At 53.6% G+C, this 22,537-nt stretch overlaps 1 protein-coding gene across 5 annotated transcripts in view; it reads right to left on the bottom strand.

The window, feature by feature from the left end:
- Positions 1-22,537, bottom strand: part of MYH14 (myosin heavy chain 14) — a 102,520-nt gene that overhangs the window by 36,966 nt on the left and 43,017 nt on the right. For all 5 annotated transcript variants that reach the window (XM_053210909.1, XM_027037024.2, XM_053210912.1 and 2 more), the window contains 12 exons: positions 21,997-22,092; positions 20,714-20,832; positions 19,339-19,491; positions 18,384-18,557; positions 17,921-18,094; positions 15,609-15,723; positions 11,661-11,848; positions 7,362-7,483; positions 5,136-5,205; positions 4,853-5,013; positions 3,443-3,551; positions 1,000-1,131 (listed from right to left, as the gene is read on the bottom strand). In XM_053210909.1, the coding sequence (XP_053066884.1) occupies positions 1,000-1,131; positions 3,443-3,551; positions 4,853-5,013; positions 5,136-5,205; positions 7,362-7,483; positions 11,661-11,848; positions 15,609-15,723; positions 17,921-18,094; positions 18,384-18,557; positions 19,339-19,491; positions 20,714-20,832; positions 21,997-22,092 (1,613 nt within the window). The remainder of the gene's footprint in view (positions 1-999; positions 1,132-3,442; positions 3,552-4,852; positions 5,014-5,135; positions 5,206-7,361; positions 7,484-11,660; positions 11,849-15,608; positions 15,724-17,920; positions 18,095-18,383; positions 18,558-19,338; positions 19,492-20,713; positions 20,833-21,996; positions 22,093-22,537) is intronic.

Below are 22,537 nucleotides of genomic sequence, written 5' to 3'. Positions count from 1 at the left end.
TTTGCTCTTTTTTTTTTTAAGTTTATTTATTTTGAGAGAGAGAGACAGAGAGAGAGCACGAGCAGGGGAGGGGCAGAGGGAGAGGGAGAGAGAAGATCCCAAGCAAGCTCTACGCTGACAGCGCAGAGCCCAATGTGGGGCTCGAACTCACGAACCGTGAGATCATGACCTGAGCCAAAACCAAGAATCAGAGGCTTAATCAACTGAGCCACCCAGGCACCCCTGCTTTGCTCTTTGATGCCTGGAGGGCCTTCCTCCAGGTCCCCATCTGGGGATGACCTCCATCCCCCCCGGGGTCACCAGGTCAGACCCCCGGGGGCTGCCCTCTCCTTCACCTCCTCACAGCCCATCCGTCCCCAGCCCTGTACCCACTGTCCCAGGACTCTCTCTGCCCTGCCCCCTCCTCTCTGGCCCCGCGGCCCCACAAGCTTAGGCCTTACTTATCCTCTCCCAGTGGACTCTCTCCCCAGCCTCCTCCCCAGCCTCCCTGCCTCCAGTCTCTCCCTCTCCAATCCACCTTCCAAATAGGCCCAGAGAGGCCTTTCTACCATCTCACATTTCATTTAACACTCCTACGCCCAGAAATTGAACCAAAGGAAATAATTCAGCAAAAGCAAACAGAAAAACACTCAAGAAGGGGTTCACTTCACCATTACTTAGAAGCCACCAGAAAAGCTGGAAACCATGAAAAGTTGACCGCCTGCATACCCTAGCCCTGCCCCAAGGCCGGCCCCTGCCCTGCCCCGACGCTGGAGCCAGGCCCCCTGAGCATCCGGGTTCCGCAGGAGCCAGTCCCCCACCCCATACCCCGGCTGCACCCCAGGGCCCTGCCTCCTGCACATCACAGCCCAACAGCACCCCGACGGTTTCCATTCAGCTCTGCCCCGCACTCTCACCCCACAGCCTCCACGGCTCAGCTGGGAGCCCCGCCCCCAGGCCCTGGCTCCACCCGCGGCCCCGCCCCCAGGCCCTGGCTCCACCCGCGGCCCCGCCCCTTACCTGTGCCAGGCGGCCCTGGAGCTCGCCCACCTCGCGGGCGCTCTGCTGCTGCAGCTCCTGCACCTTCTGGAGCTCCTGGGCCCGCGCCTGCAGCACCTCATCCTGCCGCGTCACCTGCAGCAGCGGCTTCACCTGGGGGGAGGGGAGGGGAATGGCTGCTCCACTTGCCCCGAACCGAGCAAGCAGGGCCCGCTTCCGGATTCCAGTGGCGGCTCTGCCACCCGCCAGCTGTGTGGCCTCAGGCAGGCACAACAGTGTCCTCTGCTATCGGGGATGATAAGAGCCCCTGCCTCACGGGGTCTTTGCAATGGGTGTATGAGCTAACGCTTGTGAAGCGCCTAGAACAGTCAGGCCCCCCCCCCCCCCCCCCCCCCCCCCCCCCCCCCCCCCCCCCCCCCCGCCAACAAGCAGCGCTACACGGGTCCCCTTCTCTGCTGAACCAACCCGGGAGTACAAGACACATCGGGGGCTGCTGGTCTGTAGCGCAACGTTTCTCAAAGTGTGTTCCGAGTCCCAGGTCCAGGGTGAGAGATGCGCTTGACACTGTGTGATCCGGGGGGGGGGGGGGGGGGGGGGCAGGACAGGTGCCACCCACACATGAACGACTGAAATGACAGGTTCACAGAACCGCCCTCCTCCTTGTTAGTGGGAGCCACTCTGATCATTTCTTTTTTTTTATTATTAAGTTTATTTATTTATTCTGAGAGAGAGAGAGAGCGAGCACAAGTGGAGGAGGGACAGAGAAGGAGGGAGAGTCCCAAGCAGGCTCTGCACTGACAGTGCATAGCCCAATGCTGGCCTCGAACTCACGAACTGCGAGATCATGACCTGAGCCAAGATCAAGAGTCAGACTCTTAAGGGGCAGAGCCACCCAGGCGCCCCCACTCTGATCATTTCTGTCCCCCTGCTTTGTGTCTGGTTCTTCTCCACTCTACCTGGTTCTTTAGTGTATCATATTCTTTTCTGTCCTAACCCACGGCATTTATCACGGCTGTAATTTTATACTCATAATTTTTAGAAATCATTTTCTTTTTTAATGCTTATTCATTTTTAAATTTTTAAAATGTTTATTCATTTTTGAGAGAGAGCGAGAGACAGAGAGAGAGCAGGGGAGGGGCAGAGAGAGAGAGGGAGGGAGACACAGAATCCGAAGCGGGCTCCAGGCTCTGAGCTGTCAGCATAGAGCCCAACATGGGGCTCGAACCCGCAAGCTGTGAGATCATGACCTGGAGCCAAAGTCAGACGTTTAATCAACCGAGCCACCCAGGCACCCCTATTTATTTATTTTTGAGAGAGAGAGAGAGCACAAGCAGGGGAGGGGCACAGAGAAAGGGAGAGAGAGGGAGAGAGGGAGAAAGGGAGAGAGGGAGAGGGAGAGGGAGAGAGAGAGAGAGAGAGAGAGAGAGAGAGAATCCCAAGCAGGCTGATGTGTAGTGGTGAGTTCTGGGGTGGTCACATGACTCCAGCCATCCAAGGGCGAGTCAAACTCTGGAGATCTGCGGTAAGAAAGGACCACAGTGGCCTAGCTGGTTGGGGGACAAGTCTCAATCTGCTGGTGGCCCCCACGTGGAAAAGTCTGCAGGAGATCATCATGGAGGAAAAGCCAACTGGGAGGCACAGGATGTCACATACCTGACATCTTTATTCGGGCCCTTGTGCAATAAAGGGTTGGCTCAGCAGGCCTGGGTTGTCCAAACCCTACGCACGAGTTTGAAAGGACTGGCCCCTGCCTGGCTCCTGGAAGATAATCTGCAAGCTCTTGGAATATTCTGACTGATAAGAGTGACTTTGTTACCTGGGGGTCTTGGGCCACATGGTATAAACTTGACCTCTGGAGGGGCTGGAGACTGGGTAACTAAGGTCAACCACACGGAGGGTCAGCCATGCCGATGAGACTCACCCCCCCCCAATCTCAACCGCGGACACTGAGGCTCGGGAGAGCTTTCCTGGTCGGCAACAGCCCATATGTGTGTCACACGCTGTTTCTGGAAGAAGTAAGCACTGTCCACAGAGAACAACTGGAAGCTTGTGCCTGGTCTCTCCTGAGCTCTGTTCTGTGCACCTTTTCCCTTTGCTGACTTTAGTCCCTTTCCTTTCACAGTAACAAACCGGAACCATATGTGTAATAAATAGCTTCTCTAAGTCCTGTGAGTCCTTCCAGTGAATCACTGATTCTGGGGCGGGGAGCCTTCGGGACCCCCCAGCTCAGCCCTGGATCCTGAAGCTGTCCTGAATCTTTTATCTCTGCTGGTTTGAGTCAGATTTTTTTATTCTTGGTCACCTGCCACCCAAAGAATCCTGGCTAACAAAGGTTGGGCCGATGGATCCCATTTTACAGATACAGAAAGCCGAGGCCCAAACATGGAAGGCCACTTTCCCAAGCAGGCTTGGCCCCACGGTCCTGTCTCCTTGCTGCTCAGGCCACTTCCCCAGGTGCCCTCACCTTGATGAAGAGCCGCCACCACTGCCAGTGTCTCAGCTTGAGGTAAGCCGCACAGTTCCGCTGCATGACCCTCAGGGCACTCTGCTGCTGCTGCCGCTTCTGGAAGGCTCTGGGTGGGGAGACGGCCAAGTGGGAGAGTGAAAGCTCGGCCCCTACAGGCCTGTCCCCTTAGCAAGAGAGCAAAGCTCCCTTCAATTAGTCAACCATATTAGTTTTTTAAATTTACTTTGAGACAGAGACAGCATAAAAAAATAAATGTTTTAAAATTTATTTTGAGGGAGGGGCAGACAGAGGGAGGGAGAGAATCCCGAGCAGGCTCCACGCTGCCAACGCAGAGCCTGATGCGGGGCTTGAACTCACGAAGCCGCGAGATCATAACCTGAGCCGAAATCAAAAGTCGGATGCGTAACCGACTGAGCCACCCTGGCATCCCCGTTAGTCAACCATTATTAAGTGCCTACTGTATGCAAGCACCGTTCTCTCATTGGCAGATCTGTGTACAGTTTGTCGGTCCTTCTGCCCTTGACTCTCTCTGCTCTGTCCCCGCCTCTCTGTCTGCACAGACAGGCCTCCTCTTCCCCCACCTGGACCCTTCCCCCAACCTCCCAGCCTCCAATCTCTTGCCTCCAGCCCATCCCCAAAATGCCTCCCAAGGGATCTTTCGTCACCCAGAGCTTACCCATCCCTTCTCTCTTCCTAGCCCTCCCACGGCTCCCCAGCATCCCTGGACAAGCCCCCCGCCCCACAGCCTGGTGTCTGGGGAGTCCCTTATTGTCTGATCCTCCCTCTGGGCCGTTTCAAGGGGGAAGGAGACTCCTGCAAACTTTTTGCGCTCCTGAAACACATCACACTCTCATGTCACTGGGTCTCTGCACAAGCTGTCGCTCATGCCTGGAGCACCTTTCCCATCCTCATTCACCTGCCTGGTCATCCAGGGTGACCCGGAGGCATCCTGGCATACAGCTGGGTCTGCACACGGCACTTGTATGACCCCCATCGAAGCACATCCCACTCCAGACTGTGACGCTCTGTGCCCTGGTAGGTCTCCCCCACTCCAGACTGGGGTCCCCCGAGGCACTGGCCAGTAGGGTGACCGCTGTGACCCGGTTCACCTGGGGCTTTCTTTGTTTTTGCACTGAAAATCACACATCCTGGGGAACCTCCAGTCTCGGGCAAAGCAGGCTGGTCGGTCACCCTATGGCCAAGCCTAGATCTTCTCCGTGTCCCGAGCACCGCTCTGCACTGGACCTGGCCTGTCGGGGCCCTCAGGGACTGCAGAATCGAAAAGCCCGGGCATCTGGTGACTCTATCCCTCTTTGTTTCTCAGCCCTTCTGCCCTGTTGGAGGCCCCGACACCTGGAGCCGTCTGGTCAACCCCTCCCTGCCCCGGGAGATGGCGTGGTGCCCTACCTGCGAGCTAGGTAACCCCGGGCAGCTGCCTGGAAGGACACGATGATGTCTGTGACCTTCAGGTCCCGTTCCTCTTCCAGCTGGGCCAGGACCCCTGCCCGGAAGAAGATCTTGCTCTGTCCCACACGGTAGAGGTTGGGGTCCAGTTCTAGGGCCTGGATCTGTGAGGGGTGACAAAGAGGAGGGGCGATGGGGGGAGGTCCCGGACCCCCTCTTCCACCACCTGGGACCCCGCACATGCACACATCCACACCTGCATCCCCAGGCAACGCCCGACACTCACCATCTTCTCGCAGGCCTGTTTCCCATCCATAAAGCCCTTGGGGATGGCATTGGGCGTCAGGATCTCGTACCTGCAGGGGGGGGTGGGTTACAGCCAGGTGTCAATGAACTCCCGCCATGGCTCGGGGCTGGGCTCGGAGGCACCGACAGCGATAACAACAGGGACAGTAAGAAAAGCCAACTAAATTACATTTACAGAGCAGCGCCCACGGGGCGGAGGGCGTTACCACCGACAGCACTGGCAGTAAGAGCGCCACCTGGTGGACATCCGCCACGTGCTGATCGGGAGGGTTTCACCGCCCGGCCAGCGGATCTCCCCGGGCAACTGCGAATAACAAACAGCTTGCTGCTTTGAAATATGTATTGTTTGTCAGGCCCTGAGCTAAGTGCCCTACTGCACGGTCTTCCCAACTTCTAAGTGGGAACTTAGCAACTGAGAATAAAGCAGGATACGTTTCATAAACACATTCATGTCTGTCTTCAGAGCCTTTCCCCTGCTGTGCCCTTCCCTGGATCTCAATATTTCATAAAAAAAAAAATACACATTATATATACAATATGTATACACATAAACGAATATCATGGACATAATGTATGTTTTATATATATATATATATATATTTTTTTTAAGTTTATTTTTTGAGAGAGAGAAAGCAGGGGAGGGGCAGAAAGGGAGAGAGAGAATCCCAAGCAGGCTCCGTGCTGCGAGGAGCCCAATGGGGAGCTCGATCTCACGACGGTGAGGTCATGACCTGAACCGAAACCAAGGGTCAGATGCTTAACCCGCTGAGCCACGCAGGCACCCTGAGGAACGGGGGGGTTTTTCACTGTATTTAAGTGGAATTTAAATTTGAAAACTGAAGCAGTGTAGGGGCGCCCGGGGGGCTCAGTTGGTTGTCCACCTCTTGGTTTTGGCTCAGGTCACGATCTCACGGTTCGTGAGCTCTAGACCCGGCTGGGCGCTGACGCTGCAGAAGCTGCTTGGGATTCTGTCTCTTCCTCTCTCTGGCCTTTGCCTGCTTGCACGCACTCTCTCTCTCAAAACAAATTATGAAAATTTAAAAAAAAAAAAGCTGAAGCGGCGTAAACTATTTTTCTGTTAAACGCAACTTCACTGTTTTGCTAGGACTACATTTCAGAGCATCCGAACTTAAGGCACACACCGTATTTCGCAGATTTGGTAGAAAAAAAAAGAATGCACAGTATTTCACTACCACGTTTTTATATTGATTCATGTTAAAATTATCTAGTACCTTAGATGTAACCGGACTAAATAAAATATCTTGGTAACATTAATTTCACCTGTTTCTTTTTTTTTTTAACATTTATTTTATTTTTGAGACAGAGAGAGAGACAGAGTATGAACGGGGGAGGGGCAGAGAGAGAGGGAGACACAGAATCGGAAGCAGGCTCCAGGCTCTGGGCCATCAGCCCAGAGCCCGACGCGGGGCTCGAACTCAAACTCAAGGAGCGTGAGATCGTGATCTGAGCTGAAGTCGGACGCTTAACCGACTGAGCCACCCAGGCGCCCCACCTGTTTCTTTTTATTATTAGAAATATCGCTACTGGATAATTTTAAATTGTGGAGAAGCCTCACATTCTGCTCTTTGTAATGGTGCTGCTGTATACAGCTTGTGTGAAGTGTAATTTATGTTACAATATTTACTGTATTTTTTTTTTTAGAGAGAGAGAGAGGGCGTGAGCTGGGGAGAGGGGTAGACAAGGGGCGGGGGAGGGAGGGAGGCAGAGAGAATCTGAGGCAGGCTCCCCACTGTCAGCACAGAGCCTCCCTCAGGGCTGGATGTCACCAGCCCTGAGATCATGACCTGAGGGGAAACCAAGAAGAATCTGGGCCACCCAGGCGCCCCTGGATTACTGGCTTCTTACATGCCAATATTTTCTGTTCTGTCCCGTTCTATTGCATTTGTAAAGAAATGCAGATTGCCCCACGCTGATGGCAACATGGCAACGTATCATAACCATTGCAACTTAACATAAGGCTCTATGCTTTTAGGGAAGGCACTGGTGGGGGGGGGGGGAGGGTATGCCATCCTGAGGGAAAGCTGAGAACGCTCTCCCATTCCATGGAGGAGAAAGCTGAGAACAGGAACCAGAGGAACTTGCCCAGAGTCCCCAGGCTCAGAAGTAGCCGGTAGGGGGGATGTGGGTGCAGACACGGTGGCCTCCAGACCCGAACCCCGCCCCACCGCCACCCCATCGCACTCACCGCTGCCGGAACTCCTGGAAGAGGATGCGGTTGGGGAAGCCCTGGCGGCAGATGCGGATGCCCTCCAGGACCCCATTGCAGCGCAGCTGGTCCAGCACCAGCCGAGGCTCCAGCTTCCCGGCCTGCGGAGAGCGGACACGGACACGCGGCGTCGGCGGCGGCCACACGGGGGCGCCACTCGCGGGCCCGCAGCCGTCGGGGGACACGGGGGGCCAGCCCCCCAAGACACCGGCTCAGAAACGGTTGGCGATTTCATATGGTTGAACCTAGAATGTACTGAGCACCTACGCGTGCCGGTTTAGAAATGCCGGCCGGTGGGGGGGGGGGGGGGGGCTCGACCAGCGGGAGAGGCCGACGATAAACGAGGTCAAGAAATCAATCCCTACTCAGTACGGGGGAAAAATAAAACGTTAAGTGCTAAGGAGAAAAGAGCAGCCCGGAGGACGGGCGGGGAGTGGTGAATTTGCCCGGAGCATAGTCGGGGACCGGCCTCCCCAGGAAGGTGATGAGTTGAATAAAACCCAACATCAGGGGCGCAGTCGGTTGAGCATCCCGCATTTTGATTTCCACTCATGATCTCATGGTTTCTGGGATCCAACCCCACCTGGGCTCTGAGACGACAGGGCAGGCCCTGCCTGGGATTCTCTCTCCCAATCTCAATCAATCTCTCTCTCTCTCCCTCCATGCCCCTCCCCCTCAAAATAAATAAACATTAAAAAAAAACCCTTACATCATTATTTGGGGGTAGCTAACTTTTGTTGCTTTTTCTTTCCTTTTTTTTAATTGCTTCTAGAAAATCTAAACCATTTGAAAATTCGAACTCTACATTCTATTTTTATTTTTTATTTCTTTGTTTCTGAGAGACAGCGCAAGTGAGCAGGGGAGAGGGGCAGAGGGAGACAGAGAGAGAATCCCAGGCGGGCTCCACACTCAGCACGGAGCCCCACGTGGGGCTTGACCCCACAACCGCAGGATCATTCTTGTTGGAAGCAAGAGTCAGACGCTCAACCGACTGAGCCACCCGGGGAACCCCCAAACTCTACATTCTAAAAGAGAACTCTTGCCTTGCTTTGCCCAGGCCCCCAGAGCGAGCCACAGAGTCCCCAGTTTCTTATAGAACCTTCTAGATCACCTGTTCTCAACTCTGGCTATACGCTGGCACTCTCTGGGAAGCTTACCAAAAAAATTGCCAAAAAAAAACAACGAATGTCCTGGCTACAGCACAGGGTAGAATCTGGATCTCTGGGGGGGGGGGGGGGGGGGTGGTAAGAATTAAACCATAAGAATCGTCATTCTGGATCTTTTTCTAGGGCCATCTAAGCAGCCTAAATATCTAATATTTGTGCATCTGTCAAACATTTATTGAATATCCACTGTGTGCCAAGCACTGCTCTAGGCACTGGGGACTCAACAGTGAAAAAGGAGGTAAAAGCCTCTGCCCTCAGATTGCTTACGTTCTGGAAAAAGGCAGTTTCTCTTTATTATTACGTGTCCCCTATTCCTTGGCAATAGGCTGCACTCCCGTGGGAGAGAGCTTTGTCTCCTCTGCTGCTCTCGGTCCATGAGTGGCTAGGGCTAGCCCACCCTGGCTCCATGCACGGTCACGTGACCCAGGGCTGATCAATCACAGTGAGCGGCTCAGGAGTGAGCGCAAGACCCATCTTGGACCCATGAGGCCACGGGACAAGAGACTCTCTTTCTCCTCCAGGGTTGCTGAACTAGGAGAATGAAAGTTTGGAGCTACTGGGGGCTGCCTTGCCGTCCTGAGGGGAGTAAGAGAAAGAAAGAAAGAGAATGAGATTGCTTCAGAGTGAAGACCACGCAGAGCTAAGCAAGGGAAAAATCCCTGACATCACAGTTGGAGCACCTGGATCCAGCTGTCACTGAACCCAACCTTGGGATTTCAATTAGGTAGTTTATACATCCTCATGTGTGCTTAAGCCATCTTAGTTGACTGTCTCACCATCAAAACAGCCCCAAGGAAATAGCTGGAAAGACCAGTAAGTTGAAAATGATATAGTGGACGGTCTCACATTAATATTGTGTTCTCTTCATGCCTCCCTCCAGCCCCTCCTTTGACAAACTATTTGGCAGATTGGAGTTGGGGAGGTGGATTACATTAAAAGAGACCGAGAAAACATGTAAATATACAGTATTTTGTAGGAACCCAATTTCTCACTGTCACACACACACACACACAGGTACAAATTTGCACGAGGAAAAAGAGACCCTGAACTCTGTGATGTTGAACTAGAACATGACACTGGTGTGAACTCAGAGTTCCATATGTAAGGATACTTATATAAGTAAATATAGATGTAAATGTTTATATCCAGGGGTGCCTGGTGGGCTCAGTTGACGGAACGTGCAACTGTTGATCTCGGCGTCATGAGTTCAAGCCCCATGTTGGGGGCAGAGTTTACTTAAAAAAATGTGCGTGTATCGGGGCTCTTGGGTGACTCAGTCGGTTGTGTCCGACTTGCGTGCTGACAGCTCAGAGCCTGGAGCCTGCCTTGGATTCTGTGTCTCCCTTCTCTCTCTCTCTCTCAAGAATAAACATGAAGGGGCACGTGGGTGGCTCAGTCCGTTAAGCGTCCGACCTCAGCTCAGGTCCTGATCTCTCGGTCCGTAGTTCGAGCCCCGCGTTGGGTTCTGTGCTGACGGCTCAGAGCCCGGAGCCTGCTTTGGATTCTGTGTCTCCCTCTCTCTCTGCCCCTCTGCTGCTCTGTCTCAGAAAATAAACACTTAAAAAAATTTTTATGTGTGTGTATATATATATGTGAGTACATGCGTTTACGTGTGTGTATGTATGTATATGCATTTGTGTGTATATACACAGCTATTTGCTGAGAGGTTCTGGAAGCACCTTGATACGGCTGAGTATACCTAGCACCCACATCTTTTTTGTTTTTTTTTTCATTTAATGTGTATTTATTTACTTTTGATGGAGAGAGCACAAGTGGGGGAAGGAGAGAGAGAGAGAGACCGAATCCGAAGTAGGCTCCAGGCTCTGAGATGTCACTGCAGAGCCTGACATGGGGCTCGAACTCACAAACGGAGAGATCATGATCTGAGCTGAAGTCAGACAGTTAACCAGCTGAGCCACCCAGAAGCCCCACCTAGCACCCACATCGTAGACTCTAAGCACCATTCGCTAAAAAGAACCAGGTCCCCTCGGAGAAATGGGTGACTCTATGTACTATGTATTTCACCAAATATAAGCCACCTTCAATCGCCAAACACGCTGTTGTACCACCAAGAAAGAAAAACTCCTATCAATTAACCTCTGCCAGGCTACTGATTGGAAACCACATGCCCAATTTCAGAGATGCTAAAGTGTGAGAAATAAATGTGTCTTAGATTCGATAAAATAACAGTATTTGCAGACAGGAGATACACACACACACACACACACACACACACACACACACACACACACACAGTAACTACAGTTCCTAGTTTCTGAGGACGGAACCTCATTTGTGTGTTTTTTTTTTTTAAGTTTACTTATTTATTTTGATAGAGAGAGAGAGAGTGAGAGCAGGACAGGGGTAGAGAGAGAGGGAGAGAGAGAATCCCAAACAGCCTCTGCCCTGTCAGTGTAGAGCCGGATGCGGGGCCTGAACTCATGAACCACGAGATCCTGACCTGAGCCGAAGCTGGATGCTTAACCAACTGAGCCCCCCAGGCACCCCTCATTTTGTGTTCTTGTTTTCCACTCATGTTGACCCTTCCCTGCAGGGCCCCTTCCCTGACTTTCCTAACAAGAAAACCTTTGGGTGGCCTACGAAGCCAGACATGGTCTCCCCACACCTCCGTGATGCCCCCAGCCCCAACAGCCTGCTTTCCATCCCTTGTACCTTTCATGCCTCAACCTCCCACTGGGCTTTTGCACAAGCTCATCCCACCTCAGTCACCACCTCCTCCAGGGAGGCTTTGCTGACTTCACCTTAGGTGATACTTACTTCCCCTACAAATTCAACTGGCCATTTATCGTGAGTGGTCAGTCGAGTGTCTGGGCTCCCCATTAGATTGTGAGAGTAGGGGTTGGCTGCACTTTTCTCTCTCCAGTATCCCCAATACCCTGCACTTAGTAGGTGCTCAATAAAATTTAAGTCCCACTGAAGAATGAATTTTCCTAACAGAGCACTGAGCCTGGGAGGGAAAGGAATTCGCTCAAGGTCACACAGCCAGTCGGAGGCGAGCCTGGGACCAGACGTGGCTCCAACCGGGTTCAGTGGCCTCGCCTTTACCCAATGCCAGCGCTGCCCCCGCCCCGTCCCCAGGCCGGTCACTCACCCTCTTCTCATGGTTGGGGATGATACAGCGGACGAAGCTAGGGTTGGTGTTGCTGAGTGTGGCCATGAGGCGGCTCAGGGACTCCTTGTAGAGCTGTCCCACTGTTCGGAACATGCCCCGGCGGGGGCGGCCGCCGGGTGGGCCATCCCCAAGGCTGCTCACCTGCTCCAGCCCCACGATGCCCTCCACTACGGGGAGAGGAAACAGATGTAGAGAAAGAAGCGGGTCAGCGGTCAGTTTTAGGTGCACTGTTTTAAGTCAAAGTTCAAGGGTCTTGTCATTTATAGGACCTGGCAGTTTACATATGAAACACCGGTAAGGTAGGTATTTGCAGCCCCATTGGACTGATGTGTAAACTCAGAAAGGTGGAAGTCAGGTCACACAGCTGAGAAAGAGCAGATCTAGGATTCGAACCCAGGCAGTGAGAGTCCACTGGAAACCTGGCCTCTGACCGCTCTTCTTCTCGAGGAATGATCTCCACTGTTCCTTATCAAAAAGTGGTCATGACAATGGCATATGCTTACTTGGCACGTTCTCTCTGCCAGGCCCACTCGAAGCGCTTTATATATGCCTTCTCGTTTATAAGCCTGTAAGAATCGTTCCCATTTTACAGGCGAGGAAACCGAGGCACAGAGAGGGAAACAGCGCACTCAGCATGGCCGCAGTTTTAGGAACTTAACACGATGTCCCACTGAGGACGTAATAAAGCCCAGCTTTTCTGTGCGATATTTAAAAGCACACAGACACTCTCCGCATGAACCATTTTTCCAAAAAGGCCTGATTTCATGGTGACTCTTCTCTCTTTTGTCATTTGGTGGCGTCACTTCAGCTAGTGAGAAATCCCCACTCCTTCATCTCGAATTCTGTGGGGTTTTTTAATGTTTATTTTTATTTTTATTTTTGAGAGAGAGAGAGAGAGAGTGAGTGGGGCATGGACAGAGAGAGAGGGAGACCCAGAATCCGAAGCAGGCGCCAGGCTCCGAGCTGTCAGCACAGAGCCCAACACGGGGCCTGAACCCAGGGACCGCGAGATCATGGCCTGAGCCAAAGTCGGATGCTTAGCCGACTGAATCACCCACGTGCCCCTCGAATTCTGTTTGAAGTCACGCCTCCTTTCTCAGGGACCTGCGGCGGGGGCAGACTCTGATGTCCTGTAGTCCTCAGCAATGAGGGTCATCAGGGGTCAACCAGATAATCTTCGCTTAGGGCAGGGCTTGGTGCACAAGTGGGGGCTCACCTATGGCCTTTTCCTACCCAGGTTCAACATTCCCTCTCACCGCCATGCTCCCAGCTGTTATCAAAATGGTAATTAAGTTCTTACAGCACAGATGAGAGCAGAGGCCCTGGGATGTCTTGGGTTCAAATCCCAGCTCTGTCCTTTACTGTCTGTGTGACCTCAGGCAGGTGTCTTAACCTCTCTGTGCTTTCTCATCTGTATGATGGGGATAATAGCACTAACACCTGCCTCGTTGGGTTGTTCGGAGGATCCTTTTTTTTTTTTTTTTTTTTAAGTTTATTTATTAACTTTCAGAGAGACAGACAGTGTGAGTGGGGGAGGAGGGGAGGAGAGAGAGAGAGAGAGAGAGAGAGAGAGAGAGAGAGAGAGAGAATCCCAAGCAGGGTCCACACTGTCAGCACAGAGCCCGGCATGGAGCTTGAATTCACGAAACCGTGAGACCATGACCTGAGCTGAAATCAAGAGTAGGACGCTTAACCTACTGAGCCACCAGGCGCCCCTGTTCAGAGGGTTCTAGGTGTTAGTAATTGTAAACAGGCTCTGCACAGCACACGGCACGTAGTACATGCTCAGTAAATACCAGCTGGTGTTACCAAGAGGCTTGTACTTTTACATGCGGTTTAATTAGAAGGCGTCGTGTGGCTACAAAGAGTCTGGAAACTGCTGAGGGAGGCGACAAGGAAGGAGAGCGAGAGTCCCCCGCACAGAGGAGAGGGGACAGATGTTCAAAGTCAGGTACCCGGTCCAACAGGCCCACCCTCTTCATCCGGCAAATCTCACCCGTCGGTGCACAGCAACACCCACCCCCTGACGGAGAAATGGCAGAGCTGAGCCTCCCTGAAGATCCTGGGGGTGACGGTGGGAAGGAGCCAAGGAAAGGGAATTGCTGGAAGCCCCCATGTTCTGGGGGGTGAGGACAGATGGAGGGGGGAGGCAGAGTGATGAGGGGTGGGAGATGCAATGGGAACAGCAAGAGAAGGGAGGAGGGAGAGAAGGTGGCAAGAGAAAAAGAGAGCATTATTAGTCAACAGCACAGGGCAAAGCGGGAGGAAAAACTTGAATGTTGGCCATGAACTTTTAAAGCTAGGGCGACTGTCCTGTTCACCTTTGTGTCTACCCATTGAGGGCATGACGATGACCGGAAGGATGACCGTCCTTTGTGGGAATTCAATGCCAAGGAGATAAAAAATCTCTTTCCCTAGAGGTTAAATCTGTATCTGCTTTATTAGGTATCCCTTTTTGCCCTGGCTGCCAGGAAGCTCAAGGACTAACTCAATGCTCCTTCCTAGCTTGTTGCATTGGTCTCTCTGAGGAGAGCTTTCCCCCTGGGCTCCCAGGATGCTGGGCACCCAACTCTGGGCTCAGGACAGCCGTAGTAGAGATTGATGCACGAGGGCCCCAGTTCCCTGTCCCTCCTGTGACTTGCAGCTCCTTGAATCTGGGCTGCTCTGACCTGCTTTGTTCAGGAGAGTTGTGGAGGAAGGAACACTGTACCGGGTTGGAGACAAGGACACAGCTTCCGCTTCTCTCTTGGAATTCCTGGAGAGCCAGGCTCATATGAGATGGGGCATGTGAGGGATCACGGTGGGGGTGGGGGTGGGGCATGATGTGTCCATAAAGGGGACACAGATATTAAAGAAGTGTGTGTGTGGTGGGGATTTTCTGAGGAGATGATTCTCATAGCAGAATCTGGTTCTGTTAGTGAACATCAAGCACTACTTTTCAGTCCCTCTTGTACAAACCACAGAAGACACAAACCTCAAATTCCTCTGTCTAAAATCACCTCATAACATCAAGGCACCTCACACTCTTCTAGTTCTGTGAGTCCATTTGGGAACCATTCATCTTGCTTATTTTGTTCTCTTGTCTAATTGCGTGGGCTAGCAATTACAACTTTGCTTTTCATTTCAGTAAAAGGCGTCAGCAAATGGACAGACCCTGGACGCCTTGAATCGGGGGGAAAACCCAGGATGCTGGTTTTGTCGGTTGTGAAAATCATGTCTCCTCTAAGGAGGGGAAGTGGCAAACAAGGCTTGGAAAGGTATGGGGTCTCATACTTTTTCTGCCCGTGCCTCCCAGAAGGGTCATTCCAAAAAGACTGATGACCAAACCCACAGGGGCCTTGTTGGAGGAGGAAAGCTTTGCAAAATCTTCATCTCAGTCCGTTGTTCTTCCCTGGGGCCCTGAAGGGAACTTTGTGAGAGTGCAGAAAGCAAAGCCTAAAAGGTGACTAATCTGTAAAACACCACCCTGCTGAGTTTCCTTCATGTGATGAATTAATTTTCAGTCAAATCTGATTTTTTTTTTCCTTAGGGATCACAGGCCATCTACAATGAATGACTTTCTCTCTTCCTTTACAACATTCATACAGTTATTTCTTTTTCCAGTCTGATTGCATAGGCTAGTATTGCCAAAACCGTGTTTCAGAGCAGTGGCGACCACGGGCATCCTCGTCTGTTTCTGGTTAAGGAGGAGTGTTTTATCACTGAGCATGAGGCTGGCTTGTAGCAGTCAGCCAATCATTCAATCAACGAGTCACCGATTGGAAATGCTACTGTCAGACCGTCTGGCCTGCCTGCCTCACTTCTGCGTCTGAGCAGACAAGTCACGTTCAGAACTTAGCCTCTAGAACAAAGGTGTGCACCCTGTGGGCTGGGAAGAGGGATGCACCGAGCTCCAGGGACAGGGCCTGGGGAAATGACGGTCCTCACCATCTTTCCAGATCTCTGCCGTTAGCCGGTCTGTGCTCTGGTGAAGCAGGGCTGCGACGTTGTCGTTCAGAGGGTCCATGTTTTTCATCAGCCACTCATTGGCCTTGTAGTCCACCTGGACGAAGTCAGGCAGAGGAAGGTGGTGAGCCCGCAGGTTCACCAGCTCTCCCAGTTTCCCAAGGAACCTCCCAGAAACCCTGGAGACCTCCAGCTCCAGGGCTCTCCACAGATGAGAGAGCGTCAGTGCCACCTAGTGTCTGTGCCCAGAACTGCACCCTCCACCTGCCTGGCCCCTCTCCCTTCACTTTCCTCATCTGTTCTCTGTCCCACCTCCAGGACCTCGCCCGCCATCACTTCTTCCTTATCCATTCTATTCCAGCCACCCTAGCCTCCTCACGGCTCCTCAAACGTGCAAGTTCATTTCCACTTCGGCGTTTACCCCTGCCATTCCTGATCACCGCGGAGTTTCACACGGCGGGCGCCTTCTGAGTATTCAGGGCTTTGCTTTGAGGCTCTCAGAGTCCGAGTCTTGACCCACACAACTCCCCACACGTGTGCGCCCCCCAAAGACAGTGGCTCCCCTGAGGCCAGGATTCAGGTCTGACTCACAGCACAGGGCTGGGCACACCGGAGGTCTCAGGCAACGTTTGGGAAAGGAAGTGAGTGCTGGACACAGAACACGTAGGTCTCCTGTCTCCCAGCCTCCGTATGCTGTTCCTTCCCCCCCAGACAGCCCTTCCCAGCCTTCACCTATCCTTTGATGGCTGTTAGTCCTCATTTATTTTTTAATGTTTTGCCCTTTTTTAGAGACAAAAAGAGCACGAGTGGGAGAGGGGCAGAAGGAGAGAGAGAGAGACAGAGAGAGAGAATCTTAATGCTTATTCATTTTTGAGAGAAAGACAGACAGAGCGTGAGTGGGGGAGAGGCAGAGAGAGAGGGAGACAGAGAATCCGAAGCAGGCTCCAGGCTCTGAGCTGTCACCACAGAGCCTGACGCGGGGCTCGAACCCACAAACCGTGAGATCATGACCTGAGCCAAAGTCTGACGCTTAACCGACTGAGCCACCCAGGCTTCCCTTAAATTTTTTGCTTTTATTTTAGAGACCAAAGAACACAAGCAGGAGAGGGATAGAAGGAGAGGGAGAGAGGGGGAAAGAGAGAGAGAGAGAGAGAGAGAGAGAGAGAGAGAGAGAATCTTAAGCAGGCTCCACACTCAGCACGGAGCCAGACATGGGCCTTGATCTCATGATCCTGGGATCACAACCAGAGCCAAAATCAAGAGTCAGACGCTCAAGTGACTGAGCCACCCAGGCACCCCCCGTTTCTCGTCATTTCGGCCAGGGATTGGCAAACTACGGCCCGCAGGCCAAATCCAGGCTGTCGCGTTTTTGTAAATAAGGTTTTGTTGGAATACAGCCTTCCTTTATGCATCCATTTACGCGTTACCCGCTGTGTCTTTCACACTACAATGGCAGAACTGAGCAGCTGTGGCCGAGACTGGCCCACAAAGCCAAAACTACTTACAGAAAATGTTTGTGGACCCCCGATTTCAATTTCCAATCACGCCTGCCTCTCTTCTGTGAAATGCCCCTGGCGTTCCTCGGCTGGGCTTTCACACCGCCCTACGCGGCCCTCACTAAACACCCCCCCACCCCCGCCTTACCCCCTAACGGTCTGTACTTGTCTCTCGCCCAGAGCAGGAGATGTGCGAGGACAGAGACCCTGTCCACCCTGGGGCCCCAGCTTTGCTCGGCACAGGGCTGAGCACAGAAGGCACACCTTTGCCGAATGAGAGGATAAAATGCTGTCTGTCTTTCTCCTCTCAGTGAACTCGGACCCACCCCTCCAAACCTATCGTAAATAGCCCCTCCCTGAGGAAGCTTTTCTTTTTTCTTATGTTTGTTTTTGAGAGAGAGACAGAGACAGAGACAGAGTGCAAGAGGGGGAGGGGCAGAGAGAGAGGGAGACACAGAATCCGAAGCAGGCCCCAGGCTCTGAGCCGTCAGCCCAGAGCCCGACACGGGGCTCGAACTCACGGACCGTGAGATCATGACCTGAGCAGAAGTCGGACGCTTAACCAACGGAGCCACCCAGGCGCCCTGAGGAAGCTATTGCTGCCTACATCAGAGTCCTCAGTCCTCCTGGGGTTTTCCTGGCCCCTGTCAGGACATCAGGCAGTTCCTGCTCCCCCCTGCCCTCTCTCCCCCCTGCCCTCCCCCCTCCCCCCGCGTTCTCCCCCTGCCCTCGGCCGGGTCTGCAGCCTGGTGGTCCCCACTCCCGCCCACGAGCCTCACGGCTCGCCCCGCCTCCAACCTTGCCCGCATAGTGCAGGACACTGAAGTCGGCCTGGTCCCGCAGGTTCCTCGGCCGCTGGAACTTGGGGTGGCCTCCTTGCTCCTGCGCCACCTTCTCGACGAAGGACTTGTCCGTGGCCTTCGGGAACCAGCACTCTTCGTCCAGCAGGGCCAGGAGTCCAGGGGGGTTAGCCTAGCCGTCCACAGGAGGGGAAGAGGACGTCAGATCCCCGGATGCTGGACACTTAGGCTGCTGCTAACTCGTAGCTCTTGTGAGGGGCACGGGGACGGAAGCCACACGTGAGAACGGCTGTCGATCAGAGCCTGGGCGGAAGCGGGGCCCACGGCGGCCGCGCGCCTGCGAGTCCTTAACTGAGGGAGAGGCCTGAGGCCCAGCGGGGCAGGAGGCGGAGGGGGGCGGGCGGGGGGGGGGGGTTGTCTCCCGGCAGTGGACGCGGCAGCGGGCGGGCCCTGAGGCTCACCGGCCGCTCGATGAGGTCGATGCAGGGCTGCAGGTCGAGGCCGAAGTCCAGGAAGGTCCAGGGGATGCCCTCGCGCTGGTACTCCTCCTGCTCCAGCACGAACATCGTGTGGTTAAAGAGCTGCTGCAGCTTCTCGTTGGTGTAGTTGATGCACAGCTGCTCGAAGGAGTTCAGCTGCGGAGGATAAGGGACCAGTGAGAGAGGGGACAGGGATGGGGGACAGGGAAGGGGGGACAGGGATGGGAGGACAGAGATGGGGGACAGAGACGGGGGTACAAAGACAAGGAGGACAAGGATGGGGGGACAGGGATGGGGGGACAGGGATGGGGACAGGGATGGGGGATAGGGATGGGGGACAGAGACGGGGGTACAAAGTCAAGGAGGACAGGGATGGGGGACAGGGATGGGAACAGGGATGGGGGACAGGGATGGGGAGACAGGGATGGGGGGACAGGGATGGGGACAGGGATGGGGGATAGGGATGGGGGACAGAGACGGGGGTACAAAGTCAAGGAGGACAGGGATGGGGGACAGGGATAGGGGACAGGGATGAGGGGACAGAGACGGGGGGTACAAAGACAAGGAGGACAGAGTTGGGGGGGAGGACAGAGATGGGGGAGACAGAGACAGGGGGTGGGACAGAGATGGGGGGACAGAAATGGGGATACCGACAGAGGGGACAGAGACTGGGAGACAGAGGTGAGGAGGGGGACAGAGATGGGTAAGGGAACAGAGATAGGGGGACAGAGACACGGGGAGGACAAAGACGGGGGGGGCACAGAGAAAAGAGAAAGGGAGGAGACAGAGACAGGGAGGAGAAAAGAGACGGGGGGGGGGGGGATGGTCCAGGATTGGTGGAAAGACACCCAGAGAGAGGGGGACAGGGACACAAAGAGAGGAGGACAGGGCCGGAGTGACGGAGCCCTCCGGCCCCAGCCTGGCCCCAGGTGCAGACCTGGAAGATCTCGAAGCCGGCGATGTCCAGGATGCCGAGGAAGGAGGCGCCCTGGCGGGGACTGCGGTCCAGGGCACGGTTGAGGCGCAAGACCAGCCAGCGGAAGAGGCGCTCATAGGTGGCCTTGGCCAGGGCCTCCAGCGCGAAGTCGGCCTGTGGGGCAGGGCACATGTGAGGGCCTGGTCCCCCTTCCACTGCCCCAGAACAAGCCCAGGGCCAGCAAGGAGACACTGACATGGACAGGCCCCCTCGCGGCTCACGGAGAACAATGACGTTAATCGATGACACCGACCGGTACAGACCCCCACGCTGCGCCAGGCACTGGGAACCGCTTGGGGGCGTGTGAGGTCATCAACCCGCCCCCCCAACCCCTGAACGAATTTCAACAGCATCGGGAGAGTTCAAAAGGTGGACTCTGGAGGCCGACAACCCGGGTTTGAATCCTGGCTCTGCCCCTTAGAAGCTGTGTGGCCTCAAGCATGTGAATAAACCTCTCTGTGCCTCAGTTTCTCCATCTGTAAAATGGTACTAACGACAGGACCTCAGCCGAGATGGAACCTGGGTCGGCGGGAGCTCTGATCTCTGGCCCTCGTGTCCCCTTCTGTCTTCACAATTGTACTTCATTCGAGTTCCCAGCCTGGGGACAGTCAGAGACCTCTGCCCAAAAGCTGGATTCTGGAAACTTCTAACATGGGCTCGCTTCGCCCCACTCCCCATCCCCCCACCCCCATCGCTCGCCTGAACTCTGACAGCAACCTCCTCATGTCCCCCTGCTCCCACCCAAGCCCCCTGGGTCCAATTCTCCATGCAGTAGACAAGAGGGTCTTCATAAAAGACAAACCGAATCAAGTCACTCCCTGGCTTAAACCCTCACTGGCCCGCTGCACTCAGAATAAAACTCACCTCCTTACTGTGTAACACCCTGTGTAATCCATCCCCTTCCAACCCCTCCGACTGCAGCTTCTGCCTCCCTGGCCCTGGCTATCTACCCTCACTGACCTCCTTCATGTTCTCAATTCGCCAACCCTGTTCCAGCCCCAGGGCCTTTACACATGCTGTTCCCTCTGCCTTGAACCATCTCGGTCTCAACGCAAACATCATCTCCTCATAGAGGACTTCCCTGACCCCCCAAACCCCCTCCTTCATAGGAGGCCCCACCGTTTATGCATTTTTTTTTTTTAATGATCTGTTTCCTACTTCAGCCTGAGCTCCACAAAGGCATGGTCTGTTTCCATTACTACTTTTATTCCCAGCACCAGAAGCAGAGACGGTAACAGAGCGAACACTCAGCAAAAGTTTGAGTGCAAGAAAAACCCGGCATAAGCGGCTGAAAGCTCCAGGACCCTGGCGCCCCGCCCCCCGGCGCCCCGCCCACCTGTTCCTTGGTCTGCGCTTTCTGTACATAGTCTCGGCCGACTTTGATGCGGGGGGTGAGCAGGGCGCGGGAGAAATCCGTCACCCCTAGTCCCAGGAGGCGGCACAGCTTCTGCGCGGCTGAGGGCGGGAGGGACAGGGGGTCTGATCAGCCTTAGGAAGCGGCAGCGGCCGCTGAGCACAGACAAGGGGCCTGGCCTCTCCCACCAGAGGTATCACACGTCCTAAAAGTGTGTATGTTCCTCTGGCCCAACGATTCTCTCTCTGGGACCCCGACATGGGATAAATAATCCCGGACGTGGGGCGCCTGGGTAGCTCAGTCGGTTAAGCAGCCGAAGCTTGATTTTGATTCAGGTCATGATCTCTCAGTTCCTGAGTTCAATCCCCGCATTGGGCTCTGTGCTGACAGCTCAGAGCCTGGAGCCTGCTTTGGATTGGGTCTCCTCTCTCTCTCTCTCTTTCTCTTTCTGCCCCTCCCCTGCTCTCTCTCTCAAAAATAAATAAACATTAAAAAAATATTTTAAATAAATAAAAAACAAAAAAAAGAACAAAGCCCAGAGAGGAATGCCCAAAAATGTTGCAGTGAATTACCGCTCAGGAGTATGACAGTGGGTAATTTCCCTGCTTTTATACTTTTCTGTATTGCCTGATCCCCCCCCCCCATCCAGCTTGTATTATTTCATGATAATAAAGAAGCAGAACTATTTCCATTTTGATTAAAAAAAAGGAATATCGGGGCGCCTGGGTGGCGCAGTCGGTTCAGCGTTCGACTTCAGCCAGGTCACAATCTCGCGGTCTGTGAGTTCGAGCCCCGCGTCAGGCTCTGGGCTGATGGCTCAGAGCCTGGAGCCTGTTTCCGATTCTGTGTCTCCCTCTCTCTCTGCCCCTCCCCCGTTCATGCTCTGTCTCTCTCTGTCCCCAAAAAAATAAACGTTGAAAAAAAAAAAAGGAATATCAGTTGTAATTCTGCTTCTGAAAAGCAAAAACTAAAGTATATATGCAAAGCACAGAGGCCAAGAGGAGATAAGCCCAATGCTGAGGGCAGTTTTGTCAGAGGGGCCAGGATGATGGGGGGATCTCGGGCACACTGGTTTTGTTCAAAGCTTTGGCAGAGGTCACACCTTTTACAATGAGGAACAGAGTGGACGATGATATCTTGGTAAAGGATCAGCACAGCCTGGAGGTATGCCCTGCTGGGGAGCAGGGAGTGGGGGGGGGCTGCTCTGTCCGGGGGAACAGAGGGACACAAGGACCTCGCGTGGGCAGCGGGTCAGGTGGGGTTACCTGTGTTGTCAGGCATGGAGGCTTGATCATTGTTCCGTTCTCTCTTCAGGACGATGTTGCCAAACTGGAGAACAGCCGAGACCATCCGCAGCATGGCTAAGGGGCAGAGAGGGCATTCGTGTGCCTGCACTCTGATGCGTGCTCTTAACTAGCCCCTTAGAAATCCAGTTTTAATGGGGCGCCTGGGTGGCTCAGTCCATTAAGCGTCTGACTCTTGATTTTGGCTCAGGTCATGATCTCGCGAGATCATGTCCCGAGTCGGGCTCTGCGCTGAGAGCAAGGAGTGTGCTTGGGATTTTCTCTCTCCCTCTCTCTCTGCCCTTCCCCTGCTCGCATGCATGTGCATTCCCTCTCACTCTTAAAATAAATAAACATAAAAAAAAAAAAAGGAAATCCAGCTTTAAAACCCTACGTCAAAATTACACCACTATTCCTCAGCTTAAAATCCATTGGTGACACTGGGAAGCTCTTAAAACATATAAGCAGATAAATGAATTCTTTTTTTTTTTTTTAATTTTTTTTAACGTTTATTTATTTTTTG

This window comes from Acinonyx jubatus, chromosome E2, assembly GCF_027475565.1.
Source record: "Acinonyx jubatus isolate Ajub_Pintada_27869175 chromosome E2, VMU_Ajub_asm_v1.0, whole genome shotgun sequence".
Lineage (NCBI taxonomy): Eukaryota > Metazoa > Chordata > Mammalia > Carnivora > Felidae > Acinonyx > Acinonyx jubatus.
This window is presented reverse-complemented; position numbering and strand designations above follow the sequence as displayed.